Source organism: Anser cygnoides, chromosome 3 (genome assembly GCF_040182565.1).
Source record: "Anser cygnoides isolate HZ-2024a breed goose chromosome 3, Taihu_goose_T2T_genome, whole genome shotgun sequence".
NCBI lineage: Eukaryota > Metazoa > Chordata > Aves > Anseriformes > Anatidae > Anser > Anser cygnoides.
This window is the reverse complement of record NC_089875.1, coordinates 63,241,982-63,267,425: the sequence shown is the minus strand read 5'-3', so window position 1 is coordinate 63,267,425 and position 25,444 is coordinate 63,241,982. Positions and strand designations below refer to the sequence as shown.

General features: G+C 37.8%; 1 protein-coding gene and 1 non-coding gene across 6 annotated transcripts in view; one reads left to right on the top strand and one right to left on the bottom strand.

Annotated features, from left to right (window-relative positions):
* The first annotated feature begins 67 nt into the window (after positions 1-67).
* Positions 68-25,444, top strand: part of AKAP7 (A-kinase anchoring protein 7) — a 90,622-nt gene continuing 65,245 nt past the window's right edge. For 2 of the 5 annotated variants that reach the window (XR_010830389.1, XM_066994278.1), the window contains exons 1-6: positions 81-310; positions 2,656-2,811; positions 3,780-3,925; positions 8,390-8,526; positions 13,698-13,858; positions 18,023-18,127. Coding sequence is in view for 3 of the 5 variants with exons in the window: in XM_066994278.1 (XP_066850379.1) it covers positions 148-310; positions 2,656-2,811; positions 3,780-3,925; positions 8,390-8,526; positions 13,698-13,858; positions 18,023-18,127 (868 nt within the window). In the remaining 2 variants the exon portion in view is untranslated. Of the gene's footprint in view, positions 311-2,655; positions 2,812-3,779; positions 3,926-8,389; positions 8,527-13,697; positions 13,859-18,022; positions 18,128-25,444 lie in introns of all 5 variants that reach the window. The other 3 variants (XM_066994280.1, XM_066994279.1, XR_010830390.1) reach the window with 3 other exon arrangements.
* TRNAQ-UUG (transfer RNA glutamine (anticodon UUG)) lies at positions 16,450-16,521 on the bottom strand. The gene has a single exon. It is a non-coding gene; the product is annotated as a tRNA-Gln (tRNA).

Sequence of the window (25,444 nt, the reverse complement as noted above, 5' to 3'; positions counted from 1 at the left end):
CGACAGGGCGGCCCACCCCCGCCCCTCCCGCCATGCCCCACGCGGGGCTCCGTGCGCGGGGCACGCCGGGGGCTGTAGTCCCGGGGGAGCGCCGGGCCCCGTCCCCCGGCCGTCCCGCAGCGGAGCGCCCCGCCGGCCCCGCCGGGCATGCAGCGGCTGCTGCGCCGCCTGCTCCCCGCGCTGCGCCCCGCGCTGCGCCCCCGCGCCCTCCTGGCCCCGCCGCGGCCCATGGCGCTGCGCCCGGCGGCGGCGGCAGCGGCAGCGGGGGGCGGTGGGTCCCCCCCCGCTGGGTCCCCCCCCCGGGAGCACGGTGAGGAGGCGGCCGGAGGGAGGGAGAGGAGGCGGCCGGGCCGGGCTCGGCACCCCCGCGCCGTCCCGGGGCTGCGGCCCGCGTAACGGGACCGGGTGGGCTCCAGGGGACGCCCGGGCCTGATCCACCCGGCCTCGGGCGGGCAGGTGGCAAGTAATAAAACGTGGTTTACGGCTCCCCGCTGGGTGAGCTTCCCTTTCCGAGCTAGGTGTATCTTTTTTTTTTTTTTTTTCATGGTTATTTTTTATTTCCTGCTGGAACAGATGGCTCGTGGAGATCAGGAAGCACTTAAAGACAAGCATGGGGATAACGTAGATGCCTGCTCGTATATAAACCCCAGGCAATACCATTAAACGTGCAGTTAAAAAGAGTTCATCCTACAATAGCTTGGTGATCAAGGAGCTCCTACTTCTTGGGTTACTGAGGTCTCAGGTTACCTGCATTATGTCAGGAATCCTGAAAAGTTGTCCTCACCTTGTATTAGTGACTAGGGTACAATCCTTGGACTTTGTTGCTGCTTCCTGCGGTATTTTATGCCAGGAAAGGGGTGGGATGAGGCTTTCTGCCCGGGTCTCAGCGCGTGTTCAGCAGCAGTGCCCCTTCGGACGAGCCGGCCGCTCGGAGAAGGGGCGCTGCTGACGGCAAGCTGTGCCGCTGCCGTGCCCACCTGCCCCTGGGAGCCGGCAGAAACGTGCAGGCTGCCTGAGGTGTATGGCTTTTCCTGCGGACATCTGCAATACACACCCCTCAGATTCATGCGAGCCCCGGTCTGCAGCCGGTGCTACCATGACAGATCCCTTTTGCTCTCGGCTGGGCACGGTTCCGCATTTCGGGATCTCGTTGGTAACTTCTGTGCCCCAGACCGACCTACCTGGTTGCCAGTTTCATGGATTTTTTTTTTTTTGCCCCTCACTTGGCGATCTCTTTGAAGGAGAAAACATTGTTTTCTGTGTGCTGGTAGTTCACCAGCAACAATCTGTTGCGTAAGCTTTGATGTATATGTTAAGTAATAAATTTATTATTGCTTTAGCATCTCTTTGTTGCACATAGTTTTTAGTGTCTACAGGGGGAACAAGCAACCAGACTAAATAGTTCGCTGCTTTTTAGTTAGCCTCTGGCACAAAGTTAGGTGTCAGATCACAACCACAGAGTGATTTATGCCTCCCTACTTTAGGCTGGAGTGAATTAGCATTGAACCAGCTTGTTCTTTTACTTATCATCCCTAGCATAAAGTGATAAACACACACACACACAAAAACACTTTGTAGGGTGCTAATAGCCCAGGCTGGGTCTGTACCATTGATTTTACACGGATAGTGCAGCTTTGCATGGCACAAGAAAATAATATGCACTTTCACTGCCAAATTTCCCCCTTGGGCCAGATTTGGACTATCTGCACTGGTCACAAGAGGAGCTTTGAAAGTGTGTTGTCTGTAGTAATGAGCTGTCCTGGGATAAACTGCAATTCTGACATAAGGCTTCTGCCACTACAGTAATCCCATTGTGGAGTTGTCCCAGAAGAATATTGCTGGATGTTTGGTTACGTGCACATTTTCTGTTGCTAGAGGAGATTTTGATTTTTTATTTCTTGAGGTATAGCTTAGTACACAGCTATTAGCGTTTACTGATGCAGAAATATGAAGCAAATATAGGGAAATGACTCTGCATAATTAGTACTCTTGGGGAAAAAAGGCCTTTTTGAAAACTTGTTAGTAGAGTTTGTTCTGTCATTGTGGTATTTTTCTGAGATTCATGTTTATACATGCACGGTGAATTTAGATTTGTATTGATTCCATCTTAAATGCTATTAGTTTCTAGAACAGGTTGAAATCGTTGCCGTCTATAACATGTTAATACTGTGTGGGAGATGCAGGAATAGAATAATCATCTCATTCTTGCATGATGTAGTCAGCTGAGAATTCTTTGTTTTATCTGGAACTGTAGGATTCCCTTTGTGCTCCTCCATGCCTCATTTTCGGTGTGTTTACACTGCAAGTCATTTGCCAGTGTTTGTCTGCATTGAATTTCATATGCCACTGCTGTTATCTAGAGTGAACTTTACATGATATGTAAAGGCTTACTGTTTTATACTTGGCCATAACTGTCCTCTTTGCACGTAATTAATTGCATTTACTTAGAACTGAACAAGAACAAGTTACTAAACATAGAAAGCTAAATTCGCTTTTTATGCTATTTCACATCGAGTGTTGAAGTCCTTTTGCTGATATGTTGACAAGGAAATGCTGGTAAATAGAGGAATTTATAAATTGTATATTGCTTGTGTATAATGCCACTTGGCTGTTTATATTGAAAACTCAGACCCAGTGTCTTAAAATATATTACAGATGGGCTGGAAAATGTACAGCAAAAGAAGAAAATTTTTGCCGAGATTAAAAAAACAACACAACAGAGAAAAAAGCCATGTCCATCTGCTGATTCAGTAGACTCTCTGATGGCAGAAATGCCGTTTGCCAACACAGATATCGAAGATGAATTTGCTAGTAAGTAAATTTAAACAGAAAGAGTGTTTGTGGTTCTTGGTTCTGCCTGTTGGAGTGCACAGGTGGGCCGTGTGCGTGGAGTGGTGGAGCTCCTGCAAGCAGTATCAAGTCCGGTGTATCCGTTGTTAGTAGGCAGTCCTGCAGGTACATGAGTGTATTAAAAACTTACTATTTTATGATCCGTTGCAAGAATGAGTTGCAGAATAAAGACAGCTTGTATGTCTATTTGCATTACTACATGCGAACTTTTCAATTGATGGCTTCCAGCTGATGGTTGGAAGAGCTGTTTTCCAACACGTGTGTTACCAGCACGTAGCTATGAATTAGCGCACCTGACATTGGACAGTGGATGACTGCATTCTGGTCAGCTTATGGATGTGTATCGCTCCATGTGGTGGGAGAGGGTCTGCAAAGTCTTGAGGAAATAAGCTGGGAGAAAAGTGATTTATGGTACAGAGAAGAACTGAGCGCATGCACTTTTCTTCCTGTGGGAAGGAGTCTTTGGGAAAGGAGACAGACAGTAGGTCTTGTTTGGAATAAATCTTCTTCTGGGCTGGGTTTGTTCCGTGAACTGTAGGTTGGCCAGTCCTAGTCTATTGCAACCTTTTCCTTTAATAATCCTGTGTATGATCTTGTTTTGAAGTCACGTCCAGTTTCATGTGTGGGCAGTTGCAGGCCAAGTCCACTGCAGAGAGTTGACAAAATGAAACATGGGAGTAGCTTGGAAGCTGTGTTAGCAGTTTATGAGCCCTGCTTGGAGGTCGACGCTTTTATTTCAAGTATGGTACTCCACCTGCGTGACTGTTAATTCAGGTTGGAGTAGGATCCCAATCAGACAGTTCAGTGCATGGGCAGATCAGATGCTTCAGTCAGCTGACTGAAGGCAGTTCCTGTAGGCATGACGTTATGTGTATCTTTGTTCCGATTTGTCCATATGCTGATTTTTTTAATTAATTTTTTCTTTTCAGTGCATGCAACCTCTGAAGTAAATACAGAAAAGAAAAGAAAGAGGACTACTGGAAGGGAAATCCTAGAAGGCAGCGAGAGAAAGAAGAAAAAGAAAAAACAGTATCAGCCAAATTATTTCATTTCTATTCCAATTACTAATCCAGAGGTGATGTTCTTTATGATTGTAATTTGGTATAACCAGAATTGCTTTGACAGCTATATGTGTTTGTAAGAAGAGAGGTTTATGTTTGTCTTTTTATTCAGTTTTATGGATTTCATCCTGTTTTGATTGAGGCTGGCTTAGATTTCCCCTCTGCACTTTTCCAGTATTGTATATTTTGTCATTCATTTAGAATAAGGAAGAGAGACATTTCATTTAATAGGAAAAACTCTGCATTATTTTTAGCTCTGCTTATAGGTAGGAATCTAAATTTGGATCTGTTGTTGTTTTAACTAGGCATTTTGCAGTTTAAAAGGTTTCCAGTAGAATAGATCATCTTATTTAAAATTCAAACAAGCTGTTGTTTTAGTGACAAGCTGTTTAAATGGATTCAAGAAGTGCGGTGGACTTTTAAAGAACACGTATTTTCCTATAGTTGGCGTATGTTGTTTCATTTAACCTAACAGTGAACAAAGATGATGTTTTTATGTGCTGTGGGATGTGTCTGATACAGCTTTGGCATCTTTTGTGTCTTCAGCAAGGAAAGTAGGTATGTTATGTTTAAAAAGTTAAAAACAACAGTTTACCACCATTTCCAAATTTAGATTTATATTTTAATATCAGAAGCTATATCTTTCAGGTGTTTTTTAACTCATTCTACATCTGTACTGTTTTCAGAGAAAGTCGAAGATTGAGAGAATCTGAAATGAAAATGATGTAATCTGGATTTGAAAGTTACGATGCAGTCTTTGATGCTTCAAAAACATTGTGTGAAGAAGAGATTGCAGAGGCTCTCTTCTTCCTCTTCAGAATAGATCTCAGATAGCCTGACACAACTATTTTTAATGCCATCTTGGTCTGAAATGGCTTTTCTTCCCATCTCTTCCATGATTTAACAGCAACAATTAATGTAAGGGTTACCTAATCTGTTCATTGAGAATTGCTGCTCACAATTGTTATGTTGAATTGCTGGCTGAGTAGAAAAAAATCTTAACTAAACATTCATTTTTATATGCCCTGTATTGTTTACAAAGGTGAAGGAACAACTCTAAATCTCAGAGCATTTGGGAATTCCAAGACTTTGCTAAAAAGTTTTGTTTATACTTGCCTCAGATGTAGAGTTGTTATGAAAGTAGAAAATACACGTTGGAATTTGTATAGGCAACATTAGCCAAAATGTAGACTTAAGACACCTGGCTTCTTGATAGCCAGAGGGGATCTGGTAATTACTAGTAGCATTTCAGTTAGTAAGGAGAGGTCTTTCCTTTGTGAGGATCTAATTTTATTCCAGTGAAGTGTTTTAGGCATTACTACTCTTCCTTCATGTTTTATATATGCTTTTAAGCTTTACACAATCATTTTGTAGTAAGGAATATCCCTGGAACATTTAATGAACTGTTCCTGCTGGAAATTAAACATTTTCCTTGCTTTCATTTTAATTATGTTTCAAATCTTCAAAAGTAAAATGAGGTATTCCATTAATTTGGGATTTATATTTAACATTTTATTGGTTCTGTAAGAATAATTAAATGTTATCAGTTGGTAGGTTAGTCTTTCGGGTTCTTCCAGTCTTGATTATAATTTCAATTAATCTGTTAAATCTTTAAAGCTCACAGTATTCACTTCCCAGTAGCGATCTTGCAGTAAGCAGAACCATTTTTTTATTACTCTTCGGAATAACATATCCCAGGAAGTGGGAGAGGTTACCTTGAAATCACTATTTCAGTTCTTGTTTTGGGGGAAGTTTTAAAAATAATCTGAGTGGAGAATGGTTGAGTATGATCTGCCCTCAGACGTTTCTTTTTGGAAATGAAAGTTAGGAAATCTCAGGTTAAATGAAGTTGTTGTCAGCATGACAGCAGTTGAAATTTAACATAAAATTTCATAAGGTAATGTAAATAGCAAGTTAAAGCAATTTAAAGTTCTCATTCGTGCATGGGCTATAACTAGGTATTACAAAGATTCAGGAAGAGTCCTAGCTAGCTTGATTAAAATTCAGTGCTCTCAGCTGTTAAAAGCACCTTGGATTTATCGAAGAGAACAGAATTGGTCTGAAGTCGTGACAGCACAGCTAAGCTCTAGCTGTTGTATTACATTTTGATCACATAAGTTCTGGGAAAACACACTTAAAATAAATTCCTGAATTCACAAAAATGGATTTGAAAAGTTCTTTTTTCCCTTCTCTCTATACAATCTCAACATAGATCATATCGAATGTTGTTGTTCCAGCCAGAGAACACGGTCAGTCGTCTTTCTATTTTGCTGTTACCAAGAAGGCAGCTCATTTTATACTTCTCTGCTGGGTTCAACAACAGCTTGTCTCTGGACCTGCTAACTGTCCATCTTTGGAATTAATCTTCTTCCAAAGGTGCGTTATTCATTAGGTTTTAGCTTGTCAGAGGTCCTAATTTCCTACGGTGTTTTGTGGAATTGTTGGTGAAATGAGAGCCTTGAAAGAACGTGCTTGTGTTACAGGCTGCAGTGTGAGTATGGCAATTACCTGTTCTTTGAGATCTGACAGACAGATGATGAATAAATATATGCATATTTTTTAGGCAGTCAACCCCCGATAACTGAAGATCCGCCACAGCATGTGTTCTTTCTTGCCTGAGCTAGAACTGAGCTATAGGAGGGACCTGGGGGTAGTGCGGGGAGTTTAGGAAATGAGTAGGAAGAGATTTGGAAGTACTACTGAAGGAAACTGTATGGGTGAGGGAAAGTGGAGTGTTGGCTGAATAACTGAATGCTGAGTAATACTGATCTTTTTCTGAGCTAGGATATGGTTTTATCACTGTGATAACACAGCTCCAAACCTGTTTAATGTATTCTGAAGGGTGTGTATACTTACACATAGATATATTTTTTTTCCTTTGCCAGCTCTCATGTACAAATTAAATTTAGAAACAGTAGTCAAAAATAGTTGAAAATGGAACGAAACTGCAATTGTTATGATAGAGCATTTCATTTTTTTTTCCTTTACCAGGGTAATTGCATTTGCTTTAGTTTATAAACTTAAATAATTATGCAGTCAATACACTGTAGCTATCAGGGATTGTGTTTACCAGTTTCTTGTGTAAACATGGGTTAAATTTCTCCTGCATCTTAGACTACAATAGAAGCATCACGTATCTATGATAAGTTCTGACTATGAAGGAAATGGTCTTATTACAACAAGAGTTATAACCAGAGTGCTGGTGCAATTTTCTTCATGTGTCTCATACTACAAAGACATTTCTGATTTTGTAGGTGCCATATTACTTTTTTTCTGGCAAGTGGCTTTTCTTTCCTCCTTCCCATCCTTCCTGGAGTTGGTCCTCTTCAGCTATAACTTGTTTTTATTTATATGGTGCTTTACCTTAAATAAATAAAGTGCTACTAGATATATTAGGTAAATCTCCTGCATGGCAAAACTCATGATAAGAACGTGGGTCACAGAAGTGCTGACCACTCCCATTATAGTGTACTTTTCCAGGAAATTTGTGTGTTAATTATCATTAGCAGAGTAACTCAATTATAGTTTCTTTTTTTTTTTAGCCCAACAGCTACTTGTGCTTGTTGTAAAAATTAATATATATAGTATATTCGTTAAGCATTCACCAATGAGTTTCAAATAAAAATCAGATTCAAGTTTTCTACATGCTTCTTTTAGACTATATACCCCAAAGCTGATTTGACTGTAATATCTTTGCTTACCATCGTTTAGAAATAATTCATTTTGTCATGTGGTCAAGGTTATTGGATTTGATTTAATTTCCACTAACATATTCAAGCATTCATGGATGTTTTTTAAAACTACTATAGTACAAATATCATAACTGCAAGCACAGTAAGCAATTTGGATACAATTTGTAATGCATGTATAGCTGTACAAATAATTTTAATTGAAGAAAAATGTGAACCAAACACTTTTAAAGAAAAAGACTGGTGGTGTTAGAACTGTATAGGTGTTACAGAGATTCATTAAAACGTTTGAAGAGAGTATATAAATTATACAATCTTTTGGACAGTATGATCAGAATTGTAAATCTCCACAAATAACTTACTATTTGCCTGTTTCATATGTGCCTGATACTGCAAAGACCTCTTTAGCTTTTCAGACACTTGTCTGCTCATAGCAGTATACGTGTTTAGCAGACAGTAGAGAAGCTCCCTAAAGAAGCCTCTGATCTGGACTACTGGAAGTGTAAAATTGGATGATTTTAATCTGTTCCGGGAATTTGTCATTTTACGGAACCTAACTCCTGTTAAGATGTGATGGGAAATGTCCTCCTATTTGTTAATCCCTGCATTTGTACCCACTATGAGTTTACTCAGGCCAATTAGCACAGCTTTATCAGAGGATAAAACTTCCTTCTGCTAGGATGGTTTCTGCATAAACATCTGACTTCAGTTTGTGTGCTTTCTTGTTCGCTTGCATTACGGGATGCAGTAATTGCTAACTGCTGTCTCTGTGCCTGTCTGTCTTTCCAGATTACTGACGGTATTCGGGCCGTCCAAGATGCAATAATACAAAAGGATCATAGGCTTTCCAAAGCAATGGTTCGCTGCGGCTCATTGCATGTCACCATGTTGGTGATGCATTTATCCGGTGAAGAAGAAATTGGCATGTAGGTATTTTGGTGTTAAATATATAAAAGTAGTTTTGTTGGAGGAGTTCGTAAAAAGACTAGGAGGGGTAACTGATGCTTGTTTTTTGTCATCCCTAAATTACTAGGGCTACTGAACATTTAATTCATGTTGTTCTTAAGCTGCTAATCTTAATATCAGCTATTTTCCTAACTTGCGGTATGTCATAAGCTCTGCACAAAGTACTCTTTTTGTTTCCTTACATTTTTCATAACTGTGTGCTGAACTTGCATGCACAAATCTCATGTTTGCTAAAGTAGTTATTTCAAAACAATGTTTTGTTGTAGGGGACGTTGAACAGATCAACAGAGGAGCTTTCAGAATTCCGTAGCTCAGCAGATATTATAGGCCAATTTAGTCACTGTCACTGAAAGACCTCAATGAAATAAGCCTTAGCTGCAAGGTAATGCCTCATGCAGTTAGTTTTTAATGCCTCTAAATGAATTTGTTATACTCAAAATTTAAGTACATTAAAAGAGTGGTGTTCATTAGGCTTTATCAAAAGTACAATTTTTATATTGCTTTAGTGAAATAGCTGAGTTTTTGCTTATATAGAAGTCCTAACCGTCATGGAAAGGGCTATGTGTTATGTGATGTTATCATGTATAAGTGTCGAGTGTGACTATTTGCTTTATAAAAAATGCAGTTCTTTGATGGCTTTTACTGTTTATCACATGCTGTATAGCTCTCCAACAAGCCTACGTTAAAGTACAAGTTCCATGGTTAACATGAAGAAATTCAGACTTTGAAGTCTATACGGCTATAATTTATGAATGTTTAGAATAATAGTTTGTGTGTCTAGCTGTACGTTTGACTTGAAAACATACTTCATGTTTCATAGTCCTGCTTCACACAGACTTTCCTGGCAGTTTCTATTGCGATGTGGTGCCCAGTAGCCTGCGTATTTGATGTCTATATGTGTACATGCTAATTGCAGGATTAGAGATCACAAACACTTGGGTACCTGTAACGGTGTTAATTAAAATGCTGATAAATGGCCTGCTGGCGTTATACAGACATCTGGGAATCCTCCATTGCTTATGTATCAATTTTGAAGAGAATTGGTAATGAATCAAAAGTCCTTACATTGTAGCTTTGTGAAAGAAAAGCATTACTTTTGCATCTCCCCAAGATGAGTTCTTTCAGGGGGCTTCCGTCATCTATATATCATAGTGGTTTTCTCTGCAGTATTAGAAGACATGCAGTCCGTATGCTGAATTACCCAGATCAAATAACGAACAAGTGCAGTGAGACATTGCTTGGGTTATGGTCACACAGTTACAAAATAATGTGTATAATAAGTGTGTGCATTGAATCATTTCCCCCCCCTGAAGGTTTTGCTGTTGAAGTACAGATCGCTCATAGGAAAGCCAGAATCCAAGGTAGAATGTGAAAACAATTAGTAGAAGGTATTTTGGCTGAAAGCATTTATCACACCTAAAAATAATGAGATATCAATGTATCTAAATCAATTGCCCTGCTTGTTTTTTCACACGTTTCCTTGAATGTTGCAATATTGAATCATTGAGGCAGCTATGCTCTCACCTCTTTTGTGAGGTTACAAATCTGTCGGCTTCTTCCTCCAACACTGCTCTGAAGGGAGAGACAGAGACAGCCAGGAGCAGGGAATCAAAAGGAGAGCAAAGGATTCTAGATTTGCTGGGCTCCCTCTTCTCTCCACGTTCCTTTTGTCTCCTGGAGTCGGCACACAAGCTTCCTCCTCTGGTTGATGAGTGAACTTTGTTTGGTAGCACCTGAAAATCGGAGAGAACAATCACCAACTGTGTGAGCACTTTTTTTTTTTTTAAGGGTTTTAAGTATGAACTTTTGAAAAAGGGAGTGTGAGAGGATACCTCAAAGGCAAGTATGCCTCCTCATGACTGGAGTCATGAATTGTGTATCAAAATGAATATTGCCAAGTTCAGTGTTGTCGGCTACATCCTTTGCAGCTCTCTGTCCAGCTGCCACTTGGGCACTTACTTATGGAGTTCTTCTCTGCCTCTCCCAGCAGAACTCCACAGTCCAGGCATGCAGGAGCTGTCCTGTAGTCAGCAGCAGCTTCCCCGGGGATTCACCCCTTTCCTGGCCAAGTGCCTACTACAGGTATCTAGCTCAGCTATCCTCAGGTTGCATTTCTATTATATGGAATTCTTATTTTTCTCATAACTGATGTTTTCTGCTTAATATTCTGTGAGAACTTGAAGAGTTAAAACTTGATTTTTCCTTTCCTTGCATCACCAATTTTTGATACCACGTTAATGGAATTAAATCAAAATCCAGACTGGCAAAAGAACCTGTGTGTAATGTCAGGTGACAGTAATTCCCCAAACAAAGGGCAACTAGTCAACTAGACTTCTAAGAGTTCACAGATCCAAAAGTTTGGATGCGTTATGTAGATATCTACAGTTTTTATACTGTATATGCACGACAGTACATCTGTCTGTATAGAAATGAAATGTGTTGAACGCTATTTGAAGTCCAAATGCATGATAAGAATGTTCTAAACATAATATTCAGTTCAGCACAAAGCTCTTTGTATGATGTTTTAGTACATACAGCTTTTGCCTTGGAAATAGAAGATCTGCATTTTAGGTTTCTCCTTCTAAGGGAATCCAGACCTGGCAATTTGCATGGGAATTTTCTAACTCACAGGCTGTAGTCTAGCTTTTGTGAGCACACGTTACATCTGTTTTTATAAGACTGCATGAAATCAAGAATGTGAGGTTTAAAATAACATAAAGAAAACAAGCAAAAAAGAGTCATGACAGCACACCCTTCAAGCAAAGCAGTTGTAGTCCATGCTAACAGCATGTCTTTTATCCATTTACTTTAATGTCAAATGCATTCGTAGCATACTTGGGATCAGGTATTAGAAATTAGGATACCAGCCTTCGCAGTAAGTGCCTTCATTAACAGACTACAGCGTTAAGTTCCTTTTGCTTGTTACTTGTCAAAGACTGTGAATCTAACCTTTTTATTATAAATATGAAAGCTATTGAATTCTAAAGTAACAGTTCAGAAATTTCTGAGAAGCTACACCAAACAAATGCTATAATGTTTACATTAGAACAATATAGAAAACAAGAAGCACTGCTTCTGTGACCCTTGTTTGTATACACTTAGAATATACTGCCTTTTTTAAAATTTTTTCCTTTTCTAGTTTGAAGCAAAATGCATGTAAGCTCTTTTGTTATGTTTGTGGGGTAGTTGCTCTGAGTGTAATTGCTGTTTGGCATTGTAAGTACTATTTGGTATGGAATAAGAAGAAAATACCACTGTTGTGTTCACTGCTGTTGAATTCAGCGGAAACGTTTGTCCTTTGTGCTTTATTCTTACAAAGCAATTGTCAGTTGTTATAAAGCAATTGATGGAAAAAGAAAAATACAAAATATTCTCAATAGAGATGACAACAATTTTTTAAAAAAATAATTCAGTGTATTTAAAGATTATTAAAAAAAAAAAAAGTAGAGCTAAATCTTCAGTGACAACAGTGCTAAACTGAAAACACACTGCTCTGTTTGAGTTGACCTTTCATAAACCTCACCAACTGGAGTTGGGCTGGTCAGTGAGTTCTGCAGCACACCCTACAGTATGGAAATAGAAATCTTTATTCAGTTAGGTACCAGAGCTTTCTATGGCTGTCTGTGTACCAGTTCTCAGATGTAAAAAATCCAGAGAGGGGTATTAGGGCACGATTCACTACTTAAAAACCCACTAAAGTCTTTGATACTGTTTATTTGTAGTACCTGTACTTATTTTGGAATGATTTTCAGGTTCATGTCAGTAAATAAATACAGAAATAATAATCTGTAAAATAATCTGACAGGTATAATCAGTATTAGATGGTGTTTTTGAAAAGTCTTGAAGTATAGCAGACATGGAAGGCACTCAGAACAATCTCGTCTTAAGGTGATGAAGGTGGCAGAGATAATGCTCTTTGGCAAAGAAATATCTTTGCCAAGGAACAAGTAATAGCATTGTTGCTTAAAGTGATCATACAGGAGCTAAAATACTTCCACTTTGCAGATTAAAGTCATAAGAAAAACCACAGGAGAACGATATCAATCGAAGATTTTTTGTCATGTACTCAACATGCTTTCTTAACGTGATCTTGATTTCAATTAACTGCATGGTTCTCATCAAGACTCTGTTTTGTTAAACATAATGGAAAAGTGAGTAGAGTTGTTTGTATATGTACAGGATTAAAAAATAGATATACTTCAGAAATCATGGTGATGGCTTTCATGCAGTTACTGTAGAAAGTAAAATAAACCCTCGTGAGTTTTAAATCTGTTACTGCCATCTAGCGTTGATAAAGTCAACATTGGCTTAGTGAAAAGTTTAAATTTAGTTTCACTGAATAGAGCTGAAAACTTGGAGCATGTGAGAGATTTTTAGAAGACACTAAGAATATATATATTTTTTTCCCTCATGAATCATTTCAAAACAAGTACATGTACTTAATAGGGCTAATTAAAATGATTATTAAAAGGTTACCAGGCTTGCTACAGTTTAAGTTACATGTAGATTGTGTGTGCATGCAACTTCTCTCTTAAAGGAAGTAAGCATTAATTTAGATGGTACCTCCTGATAGCTCTCAATGAGCTTAATAGTAATTTCCATCTAATTCCATCTAATTTTATCATTATACATATATTACATATAAAATGTCACTAACCTCTGTTTAAAGTATTAAGTAATATTCTGTAGCAGGTTTGAATGAAGTAGAATCTTAGAGTGTCCCACTGAGATGTCAGGAGATGAACAAAAGTAGGCTGCTTTCAGAATGGAAAACCAAATGCTTCTGAATTAGCATCTTACTAAAATGATATGCACAGAGTAATAGAAATATTGTCATCTTATTATCTAGTCACCTTGAGAATTGAGAGAAATTCTTTCAAGGAATTGTACCTGCTGCTAAGTCTGCTTTGTAGTTTCCATGATTTTACAACAGGGCGTATGAACCAGTTTCCCATTGTAAAATGATGAGAGTAGTACTTACTGCATTGATAGGAAGTAGTGCAAAAGTACCCGAGTAGCTAATAAACTAATACTAATAAAGCTTTCTGAGATTTTTGTATGGAAGGATTAATAGAAATGTAAACGTTAATATATTTGACTTTCACACAGATATTTTCTTTCTTCTTGACAGAGCAGTTGATGCTCTTTCAGACAGCAAGGATTTTGTAGAAGATCTCCTAAAAGGAAAAACAGTGGACTTGTCTTTTCAAGGAATTGATCATTTCAAAAATGAAGTTGGATTTGTGAAGTTGACAGAAAATGATCATACAGCTATACTTACAGAAATAGCAGGTAAAAAAGTTATTTCTTACACATTGTGAAAACAGGCTGAGAGAGTTGAGGTTGCTCAGCCTAGAGAAGAAAAGGCCCAGGGGAGACATTACAGAGGCCTTCCAGTGCCTAAAGGGGGCCTACAGGAAAGATCGGGAGGGACTCTTTGTCAGGGGGTGTAATGATAGGACAAGGAGTAATGTCTTTAAACTAAAAAAGGGTAGATTTAAATTAGATATTAGGACGAAATCCTTTACTCTGAGGGTGGTACGAAGTGTGAGAACAGGCTGCCCAGAGAAGCTGTGGATACCCCATCCCTGGAAGTGCTCGAGGCCAGGCTGGATGGGGCTTTGGGCAACCTCGTCTAGTGGAACGTGTCCCTGCCCATGGAAGGGGGGTCGGAACTGGATGGTCTTTAAGGTCCCTTCCAACCCAAACCATTCTGTGATTCTGTGATATATGTGCACCTGCATGTGCACTAACTCTCAGTTCTGTCTTAGCAGTGGAGCTAAGGCTGCTTCATTTGCCAGTCAGGTAAAATGCATCCAAAATATAGTTCTCAAGTCAGTAGAAATATATAAATTAAAAGGCGTATAAATATCAGCTGAGTAACAGTAGACAGTATGTAGATCAAACCAAGGTACAGTGGAATTTTATCTGTGTACAAGACTGTACTTAAATTATGTTGTTTACAGATATTAAAGAAAAATTATCAGTAAACAGTACTGTCTGTAATTCACCAGTGTCCTTTAAAACTATCCCAGCAATTCCAGCTATTCTTTGAAAAGACTCTTTAAAAGAGTTTTTCAGTATTGATGAATCATCTTTTGTGTTCTGTGGAATGTGAGGTCACACCATTTTTTAACAGTGCAATAACCCATATCAGGCATTTTGCAGAACAGCAAAGACTACTGTTGTCACGCTACATCTTGTGCAGTCCAGTACAGAGAAAAAATGGAGAAAGTCTTCATTAATACAGTGCTTTATCTAGCAGTTCATTAGGTTAATTTTTGAAGTGCATTTCCAAAATGTTTAGTATTTTTTAACTTACATTTTGAAGAGAAGAGTGTGAGAGAGCTTTCCAGCCTACCAAATTGCTTATGTTATGATTAGGTGATGCCTTTTTTAATTTTTATTTTAATTATTTATTTTAATTATTTTTAATTTTTATTTTAAGCAGTATTTGATAGAGAAGTATTTCTAATATTAATTATGGTAGGAATTGAGCAGTACTTAGAGTTCCAGAGAGGCTTTGGTTGTCAAATAATACCATAATTATTTTAGGGATTTAATGTACCAAGTATTTTTTCAGTCATTTGGAAGATACGCTTCCTCATCCTTGTCTTTGAGTTTGTCTTTAGATTTCTTTTAAAGGTGACAGAATACTGTGTGTACGCTGTTTTATGAACAGTGAGAGTTCATGCATAAGCTGAGTTCCCTTTCAGTACCTCTTAAGAAAGGAGTTGAATGGTTTCTGCTAGTCACTGACTTTTGATTTTAAGGATTTATAGTAAATTATTAAGAACTCTAAAACAACTGAAGTTGCTAGACTCAGACAGCCAAACATCTTTTGGCTTCAGGAAATAAAGAAGTTGTTATAAGTGATTTACTATACATTTTAGACCAGTTAGACAGATTTTTATCAGAATATTTGGTAAAAGATAAGGTCAGATTTCAACTTTTGTTTTATGTTTGAAGGTCCTTCCCAGTGGATGAACTTACTTATGGTACAGTCAAATTCAGTAAACAAGCAAACCTATGTTTTCTAAAGTATAACTACTGGTACTCATTGGTGAACTTTCTTTGCTTATGTTAGAATGACAGCTGTATATTACTGTTTTCATTAAACACTGCTCTTTAGTAAAAACGTTTATTATTTTAGTGCTTACTTTTGCCAACTGAATGGAGTGTTTCTTGCCTTAGGACTGTCTTTTAATTTGTAGACTTATACAATGACATTTGTTTCATCCAGATTTGATTCTGAAACAGGGTAGGGAGCTGAACATTACCAGAAGAAAATGGTAAAATGGCCAAAAGTGTTAAATGGATATGACTTAGCATATTCTCTCCTAACATTTCTTTACTGGCTGTCAGAACTGTAACTTCTCAATTGCTGCTGATTTCAAAATATCTTTTGTTGCTTTCTTGGAAGTGCTGGTATTATTTCATAACAGGTAGCCTATATTTTGTGAAAGCAAATTCAGCTACATGTTGATACTTAAGCCAGGAAAAAGTTTTCAGGTTTATGATCACTGGATATCAAGTATTATACAAGTTTTTCAAAAGTTAGTTTAGTTGCATGTTAAATTATTGGAAAAACGGAGCAGGAAAGTAAACGCACTAAATGTTTTCAGTCTATGTCTTCATTAAGACTGAATTGGAAAGACTTTAAGATAAGTAACCTGGTTAAATAGATAAATTGTTAATACACATATATCACAGAATCATCCAGGTTGGAAGAGACCTCCAAGATCATCTAGGCCAACCTCTGACCTAACACTAACAAGTCCTCCACTAAACCATATTACTAAGCTCTAAATCTGAACGTCTTTTAAAGACCTCCAGGGGTGGTGACTGAACCACTTCCCTGGGCTAAAGGGAAACATCCCCACAGGTTCTGCTGAGGCTTGAACTCAGATCACTGGATTCAAAGTCCAGAGTGCTGCCCATTACACCACAGAACCAAATCTGTGGGTAAGAGTGATTTTGATCCTGTAGCTCACAAGACTGTTTTATCATTTACTACTGCATAGCCCGGCAAGGATAAGCAATTTAATTGATAAGTGAAGGCACCCCACACAGAGCACTTCGCAGGAAAGGGCTTGTTCCTTCAAGGTAGTGTGATTTAAAATAGTAAATAATATTAAACAAAAGAATCTCTGTGAACTCTTCAAAACTGATGAGGCAAATGGGAGTCATTAGGGTCCCCCCATCTCCCAAATGTATCACATATACAGTTCCTTTAGCATAATGATGCACTTACAGGGCTAATTACAGCACGTTTACTTTGCAAGCAGTTTTTACAAAGCATTAGCGGACAGTCCCCTAGTGGCCAAAACTCCTACTATGGGTAGTGTATTTTGGAAAAGATGGAATTATAACAGCGTTGATCTGAATGTTTTTAAAATCCTGCAAAATTTAAATAATGATGTATACATTTTTTCCAATCACATCCACAAATTAGGAAAAAAGTAAAAATGTCATCAGAAATTAGGATTTTCTTGTGGTCAGTGGAGGGTAGATGTATAATAAAAATGGTATTTTTCAATTTTTCATCTCCAATAGTAACCACCTCCTTTGTGTATAAATGAGAACTAGGTATGATAAGAAGGGAAATGCATTGTAATCATCCTTCCTCTGCCTTTATGAATGAAATGAAATCAGATGTTATGGGTAGAGTGCAGGGAATTTTAGGCTGGCAGACTGTGATTGTCTAAAATATTATCCCTCTTACTATGGAGAATCAGAGAGCAAGATAGAAAGATGCAGTAGAAACTGAATGAGAAGTCTGTGTCTTGCTACGCACAGAATTTTCCCGAACTGGAAAAAGGGCGATCCTGGTTTGCAGGTTATTCGTCTGTTATATTTCATGGTTGAGTTTTATAACACTTACACAATATAGTAGAACTACTTACTGTGAGAAAAGAACTTCTTGAACTTTTCCTAACGTTTACAGCAAACAGCAATTTGTATTGACATTATTGTAACAAAACAGTAGGCTTGAATATGAGGCAAATCACAAAGCATCTAGTGTAATGAACCTACTTTCCTTACTGTTCAACCTTTTCTAGTTGGCTATACAGACACTAAGCATACAGCTACTAAAAAAAAAAAAGTGAGTTCACAATTGTGCTAAATAACTGTTTTCTGAAAAAAAAAAAAAAAAAAGGCTAAATTCCTTGAGGCAAAGTGACATTTTACATGATCCTTCACATGCAGCAAGAATCATCTTGCCTTTTAAAAAAAAAAAAAATAAAAAAAATTGTGGAACTTTCAAAATGTAGTAACATACCATATGGATGCTAGAGCTGAGGCATCCTTTTTTTTTTGGCTGTCAGGAAGTGTTTTTAGTACTTGCGCAGGAAGTTGCAAGTACATTAAATGAAACTATTATTTGTCTCCACTTAACAGTATTGCTTTGTAGATGGCATGAAAGGATATTAATCATTTTCTCTCAAATTTAAGGATCCAGAGATCTGATGGTACAATTTTGCATACTTATGAAAGAATTTTTAGTGTATCATTTTTATAACACTTTGAAGATAAGTTGGCGGAGTTTTAAAAATTCTGGTAAGCTTTAATTCTCTTTCTACTTGGAAGCTCTTATTTTACTGAATGTGCATTTGTTCATTCAGCTTCATGCTGCACATAGTATATGACTTTTTTTGTATGAATTGTCTTATCACAGTTTGAGTGCTCTGCTTCTCTCCTTCTGAAGTGGAAACACCTTGGAAACACCTAACACAGCCTTTCCTTATGACTATGGAAAATCTGAATTTTCTTGTCATTTTTCTCCTGGACATGATTATACAGCTTATAGAGGGCTTTTAGAAGGATAAACCCACATTTGATTCTGTGATATACCAGCTTCAATTTTTCTCCTCCTATATTAGTTCCTCTTTTGTTGTTTTCCCTGTATGTTTTTCATGTCACTTTTCTTAGCTTGGCGTTCTTTTTAACCATCATTTCTAGACACCACACTTTCTGCTTTAGACTCTAATCTTAGGAACCATTGTCTCCCCCACCCCCCTTTGTTATTAAAATCTAATTTCCTAACATTTCTTTTTTCCTTCATTCTGCAGCTTACAATTACTTAAATATTTTTTCTCTTTTTTAGCATTTCTATGTATTTGTGGCATGCGTTTTGTTTGATCTGGATTGATTCTTCTTAGGCTCACCTGTGTGAACTTTTATCTACAAGTGCTAAAATTGTGTTCTGTCATCGTAGAACTGTGCTCTGTTATACTCTTGCATGTTTTTGAGTTCAGAATGTCTAGAACACAATGTCTTGAATTAAATCTGAGTATGTTCCACATATTTTCTGAGTTTGTGTTTAGTTGGAATTTTGTGATCTTAGTGTTGTTTTTCAAGTCCTAGTGAGGCTTTCAAGGTCTGAAATATAAAGAAAAATCCTGACACAGCTTATTGACAGAATTTACAATAGGAATGTTTTTTCTTTGATGTTTTTCTACATTTTCTTCACTCTGATATCTTTTGTTTGAGTGTGCCCTATTTTTGGAATATGCTCTTTCCCTCTCTAATACAGTCACTGTATTCCAATCATAGTTGTTGACCTTTAGTTTGTATTATAGCCATTGAAAAGAGTGGATGAGTATTTTTTTTTTTTTATTTTAACTTCTGGGACTGATAATGTTACCTTTTGCTGGTTTGGATGTATTGGATGCTTCATCTGACAGGTTGCACAGGCCCAACAATGGATTTTTTTAATGCTTATGTTATCAGCAAAATGAGTCCAATAAAAATGATCACATATTTCATCTATAGTTGTTTTCCTTGTATATTAGAGATTGTATTTTGCTGCACTGCTCCTCCGCTTATATACCATGTAGTACTTTCTGAATTGTACTTGAAATAATAAATACATTCTAATGTAAAGAAGCACATTAGCAAAAATGTACCATTTAGTTTGTTTTCTGTAATACATTTCATATATTCATTCAAAAACAGGCCGTATGTCAAAAATATGCCTAGCATTCCTGCTTTGTGGGTAGTGTCCTGAATACATGATTTTAGGGACACAGCTACCAGAGACAATACCAGATACTCTTTGCTGCTGGGATGCTGGTACCAGGATCTGTATGATGAGTGCTGCTCACAGCCTACTGCTGTGATGCTGTATATGTTTGACATAAACTAATTGTTGAAAATTTATTCTCTTGTCTAGTACAGCTTGTCTGTGATATAACTTGTGTCCCTGGAAAACTAGTTTTAAAACTGAAGCTTACAGAAATTAAAAAAATATACAGTATTGCTGGTAGGTTGTTAATCATTTTGTTGTTATCCATGAAGCAGTAAAGAGAGATCACTCATGTAGTTGGTTTGATTTTTGGCAAGAACTAATCTTAGTTTATTACAGAATCACTGTTCTACTACTTCAAAATTATACATGGTTTCTCTTGTACTCTAAAGTGAATTCTGACTTAACCTGTTATTTTGTTTTCTGTGAGGATGTTGAAAGAAAAATATGGATAACACTAGAAAATATTTTAAGTTCAAATTAGCTTTCTGTCAGATAACTCTTAGTTCCATACATTACATGGAAATTTGATACTGATAGTGTCTGGATATGGTAAAATATTATAACGGTAAGTGCATGTCTGGTAATACCAATGTAAATAAAAGTTTGCCGGAGACAAAAGTTAAGGAAAAGCAGCATTAATACGGATCTTCTGTTGTGATTTGCGATTTATTCCGTAGCAATCCATTAACAAACATTAGCATTCTGTAATTATGTACTAGAAATAATGCAATTATAGATCTATAGTGTTAAGTCAGAAGTTTGGAAAGTATTTTAGCACTTTTTGTCCAAGACCTCTTAGAAATCCTGAGCTAAATGGTACACATACAGTGATTTAAACAATAAATAAATCATTTCTTGTGCTTTTCGATACTATGGAATATTTGAAATACTAAGTGAATTTGGGAAATATAACAAATTATTTGGCTTAAATTTTCATTTTGATAATTACATTAAAAATACTCTTTGAAGCTGATAAAGTAAGCAGGTGAATCCCGTTTTCTTTTTTTAACCATAAGCTTTGCAGTGTTGGTTATATGAATGAACGATGGAGTTTATACTCTGACCATTAGAGGGAGCCTGCATTCCATGAACAAGTTACTCTTCTGTTTACGTGGATAACTATTTCATTTGCTTTTGATCCTTTCTTTTTTTTTTTAATAAATACTGATTTGTTGGATTAAATATTTTAATTAGAATTACAGAAGGAAGACAAGTAGTCACTTCCTGTCACTGTAGTTTTCTAAAAATGACATTTAGTCTAATCTCGCTAAATTGGTTTTCCTAACTGTTGCTACTAGAGAGAGAAATGGAGAGCAAGTCACACTGCCTATCGGTTGCTTTACATACATTACAGCTTTACGCAAGCTTAAGTTGGCATTGCCACCATACCAAAGCAGCCTTTATCCCCGTTGTGCTGGGGATTTCTGCAACCACACAGTGAATTCAGATGTGGTTAAATTAAACATTTGTCCTTTGCCAGGTAACTTTAACCCATTCAGTTTCCCAGTGCAGTTTACTGAAAAGATGCATGACTGTCAGCACAAAGGACAGGAGCGGTGGCTGGCATGGGGCTAGAGAGAAGCAGCCTGTTTTGGCAAGGATGGTGGTTTATGCACTTCTTTAAAGATTATGTAACCACAATATTTAGCATCTGTTTTAGGGTGAGAGCCTAGAGAAATAGTTTAATTCAGTTAATTTGGTTCACTTCAGTTCCAGATGGCTGAAGCTAAGATAAATGAATTTTGCCTCTTGTCAGTTACTCTTAAGTCGTGTTATGTGATGTAGAGTTAGTGTTAGGTCAGAGGTTGGACTCGGTGATCTTGGAGGTCTCTTCCAACCTAGATGATTCTGTGATTCTGTAAAAGTTGCAAACTCAAACTGTTGTAATTTTCCATTAAAATAACTCATTTGTACAAATTGAACAAAAAGCTGCTAGTCCAAATCCCTAACAATTGTATTGGAAATACCCTGCTGTGGTGGGTTAGATTTTCTTCTAATCCACGTGCCCGTGTTAGTTGTAGTCCCTGTGAGCGTCTGCAGCAGAACTTCGTAGGTCTGTGTAGAAACTCGGTTCATCCACAGCACAAAGGGAATCATGCTGTAAAGTTGAAAGTAACTGGCAACGTTTTTCTATCTTAATATAATCATCTGTGTCAGGAAATACATATATACTGTATCGTGCGATGAATATAAACATCAGAAAAATACAAGTGTTTTTGCTGATTTTATTACAAGAGCCAAGACACCTCCCTGCTGGTAGTGTTGAGCATTGTTCATGCCTTTTGATGCTATGTAGTTTTCCGCATGCCTTCTTTTTCTAACTAAGCTTTGTGCTACACAACAGTTTTCTTCGTTTTAGGTCCCTTGACCAGACAAGTGCTGGCAACAGGCACAAACATTTTAGTGAAGATAAACAATTACCATTGAGGCCTAGTTTAACACCAGTTAATATTAAGAGTTTGTACTTCCAGTAGGTAATAGTTACAAAATACTGATAAGCTCTTGAGCGGAATACTTCATTAGCTGCAGTGGGCTACGAATGCTGTGACCAGCAGAAGAGGCTGACGTGGGTATGAGGAGCATTGGGCCGGGCCGGGGCCTGGCTCTGGGGCGCCGCACTGGGCCTCTCTTGCCCTTCGGCTATACGGTGCTTATACTTCACACGAGGTCTTAAAATTTGGGTCCAACTGTGTGGAAGGAGGCCGAAAGACTGGAAAAAAAGAGTCTTTTCAGTTTGATTTGGCTCTATAATAACGGTGTTTCCAGGGAGGTACAGAGAGGGCAGTTAACAAGGGGAAGAATGAGGTTTTACTGGAAAGGAAGACAGGTTGGCAGGGATGAGTGGAGGATCTGTTTGTAAGGCAAGGAGAAGGTTAATCTCCCAGAAGTTTGTTGGCATTTACAGACCAGGTAATCTCTGCTTTGCTGTTGTGTAGTCAGGTGGGACTGGAAGCAAAGTTTTCAGTTGTTGCAAGTAATTTATTTAAAAACTAGGGAGATTTAAATATCTACAGTTTGTCATAGTTTCTTTTATTTGCACTTTAATGTCATTGTGACTTTTATTGTCACTTTAACTGTGGAATATATGAAACTAACTGGCAGGCTCTCAATCTGCATATTAATTTCTCCTTGATGGTTTACTGTGAGATAGTTTTGGTTGTTAACATCCCTCTGATGTTGCCTGAACACAAACAATTATCTGGGTAAAGGCTGCTGAGCACTGCTCTGTTGTTTAATGAAACTGGATGTGCTGTTCACGATGTTCATTGCCTTCACTCCTCTAAAATACCTTTCAGTGATCACCACATTGGTTCTTTAATGCTGAAAATGTTGAGTCCCACGGTCCCTTGAAAACAAGGACAGCAAATGCTTTTGGGTTTTCATTTATATTATTTTGTGTACTGCACTTCCAAACACAGAATAACAGTCATTGTGATAAACACCTTATTAAAATGAAGCAATAAGATATGTTTTTGTGGAGAATTGAGTTTTATCAAGAAATCTGACATAAGTTTCTATTTCAGTCTAGTACTTCAAGCCTTCATACTATCACTGTCTTGTAAGGCTTACCTTACACATTGGCACCTGTGCACAAAGTGTGGATTGCTTGGTCCAGGTGTTCTTTGGATCCTACCATATGAATGAGCACGTTTTTAATCTATGCTCTTGTGTAACAATGGAGTGAAAGAGAAAAAGCTACAAATATTGATGATACGTGGTTGAAAGAACCATATTGCTTGCTGATACATGATAGTGGTGTTGCATGTATGGTGACAACTCACTATAGAAAAGCCTAAACAATACATAACCAAGTAACCATGAAGAACCATTGGGAATCATCTTGACTGTGGTTTGCCTGCTGGCACAGTGCAAAGCTGAATGAATATTTGAGGAGAAATTCTAGGGATGATGGGGAGTGAAAATAGCCACTGTTCATACAGAGAAAAGAGAAATAAGGTCCTTCCTTTTCTTATATTCTGGAGACAAAAGCACATCAGGTAGTGACTGACCCTGGTTTAACCACCATTTTTTTCCATTCCAGAGATTGAGTATTGCTGAGCTGTTCATGAGTCAATAGCTCTTGTCTGACAGTAGCTAGGGTCGCTCGTCAGTCTGACACAGTCCTTCCTTACCCTGTTAAGGGTCTTAGCAGTAAGGCGGTAGGGAGATTGGTGCTTGGTGCAGTGTTTGACTATATGTTCCAAGGATAAAGTGATTTCTGAAGTAATTTTTTTATCGCTTGGTACTCACTTCTCGTGATTCATAGATGAGGTTTTGAAAAATCTTACCATCTGAAGTGGTTGGTGTAGATTTCTTCGTTGGCTTAGATATTGGGCCTTGTGAGGCTTTGTGTGTTATGCTCAGTACTATTACAAAAAGTAAGGATAACTAAAAAGCTTCTTTGTAAAAACCAAACTTCTGCCAGTTGGTAGCCAACACTCTCTATACTCTTAAAATACTCTTAAATACAAACAAACAACTGAAGAACTTAACAATTTGAACATGACTTGACATGCTAAAGTTATAATCGTAAGTTAGCTATGCTTAGCTTCCTCTCTGTCTTCAGCTTTGAGTGTATAGTCAGAAATCTTTCAATAAAGAGACAAAATGCTGTTTCTAAATTCTAAATCTTTTAATTGAGGTACAAGCAAAAATTAATAGACTGGAAGAAAATGTGTGTACATAGTAGTTTTTCATATTTAATGAAATCTTGGAAAATAAAGCTACTTGCTACTTACTTGTGGAATATTGCTCAATGTGCAGATCTTGTATGAATCATTCTGTATTGATCTGGCTGTTTAAGTTCTGGGCCTTTCCAGTATATAGCTGTTCTGAGTGAGCTTCATATATCACATTTCAAGTCTAATTATGGGAAAACAGTTGTCTAATGGATTCAGCCACATCCAATGTAAGAGATGCAGATGACATTTCAGTAATTTTGACATTATAAAAATAACGTACAAAATGGTACTGCAGAGTACTTCAAATTGCATGAAAGATGCTCTGAAAGCTGTCCAAAAATTTGTTCCAGGAAGTCATTGAGCATGTAAAAATAGCCTTAATTTTTCAAGGGTATACTTTGAAGCTGCAAACATCGGTCAGCCTGAAATTAATGAGGGAAAACACAGATTCTGTTTTGTTTTCCAGTCCAGCTAGTAATGTTGAAGTCTGGGGTAAATATGGCAGATCCTTATCTGTTAAGACCAATCCGTCTATCATTCTTATAACTGGCCTTTCTAATTTACTTCAGTTTGGGTAATCTCCATCACGGAGTTTAACCTTCATATACTTGTTTAGTCTTCAAATCGACTTTCATGCTGTCCCGTAAGCTTTCTCTTGCCCACAATATCCATGCTTCCTTCCCCTGTTCTTTTAAAACCCTCCTTGTAACCACCTCTTCAAAGGGCTGCGTGGATATTAATAGCATTGCATTATCTTTTACCCTTCCTGTACTCTCAAGGTAACGTTTCCCTTTGTTTCTTCCCTGAGACGCACACACACATATTGCCCATCTCCTCAGATTTCTTTGTTTTCTTTATCTTTGAGGGGGGGAACACTTTGGTAGTTATGTCTGTAACTCACCTTAACCAGCAGAATGTCACGCTTTCCTTAAGTGTCAAATACTACAAAACTGGAGCTATTTGTAGTGCCAGCAGCTGTGGCCAATCTCTTGAGCCAGTCTATGCCATGACAAAGCTGTGTTAGAAGGTTATGTCTGATGACCATAGGAGCGTGTGGACACACATACACGTGCAAATCAATCACATTTAAAACGACAATCTCTCTGTAAATCCATGTTATCTATTTTCTCCCAGTTTTTCATTATGTGTTTTCTTTACTAGAAT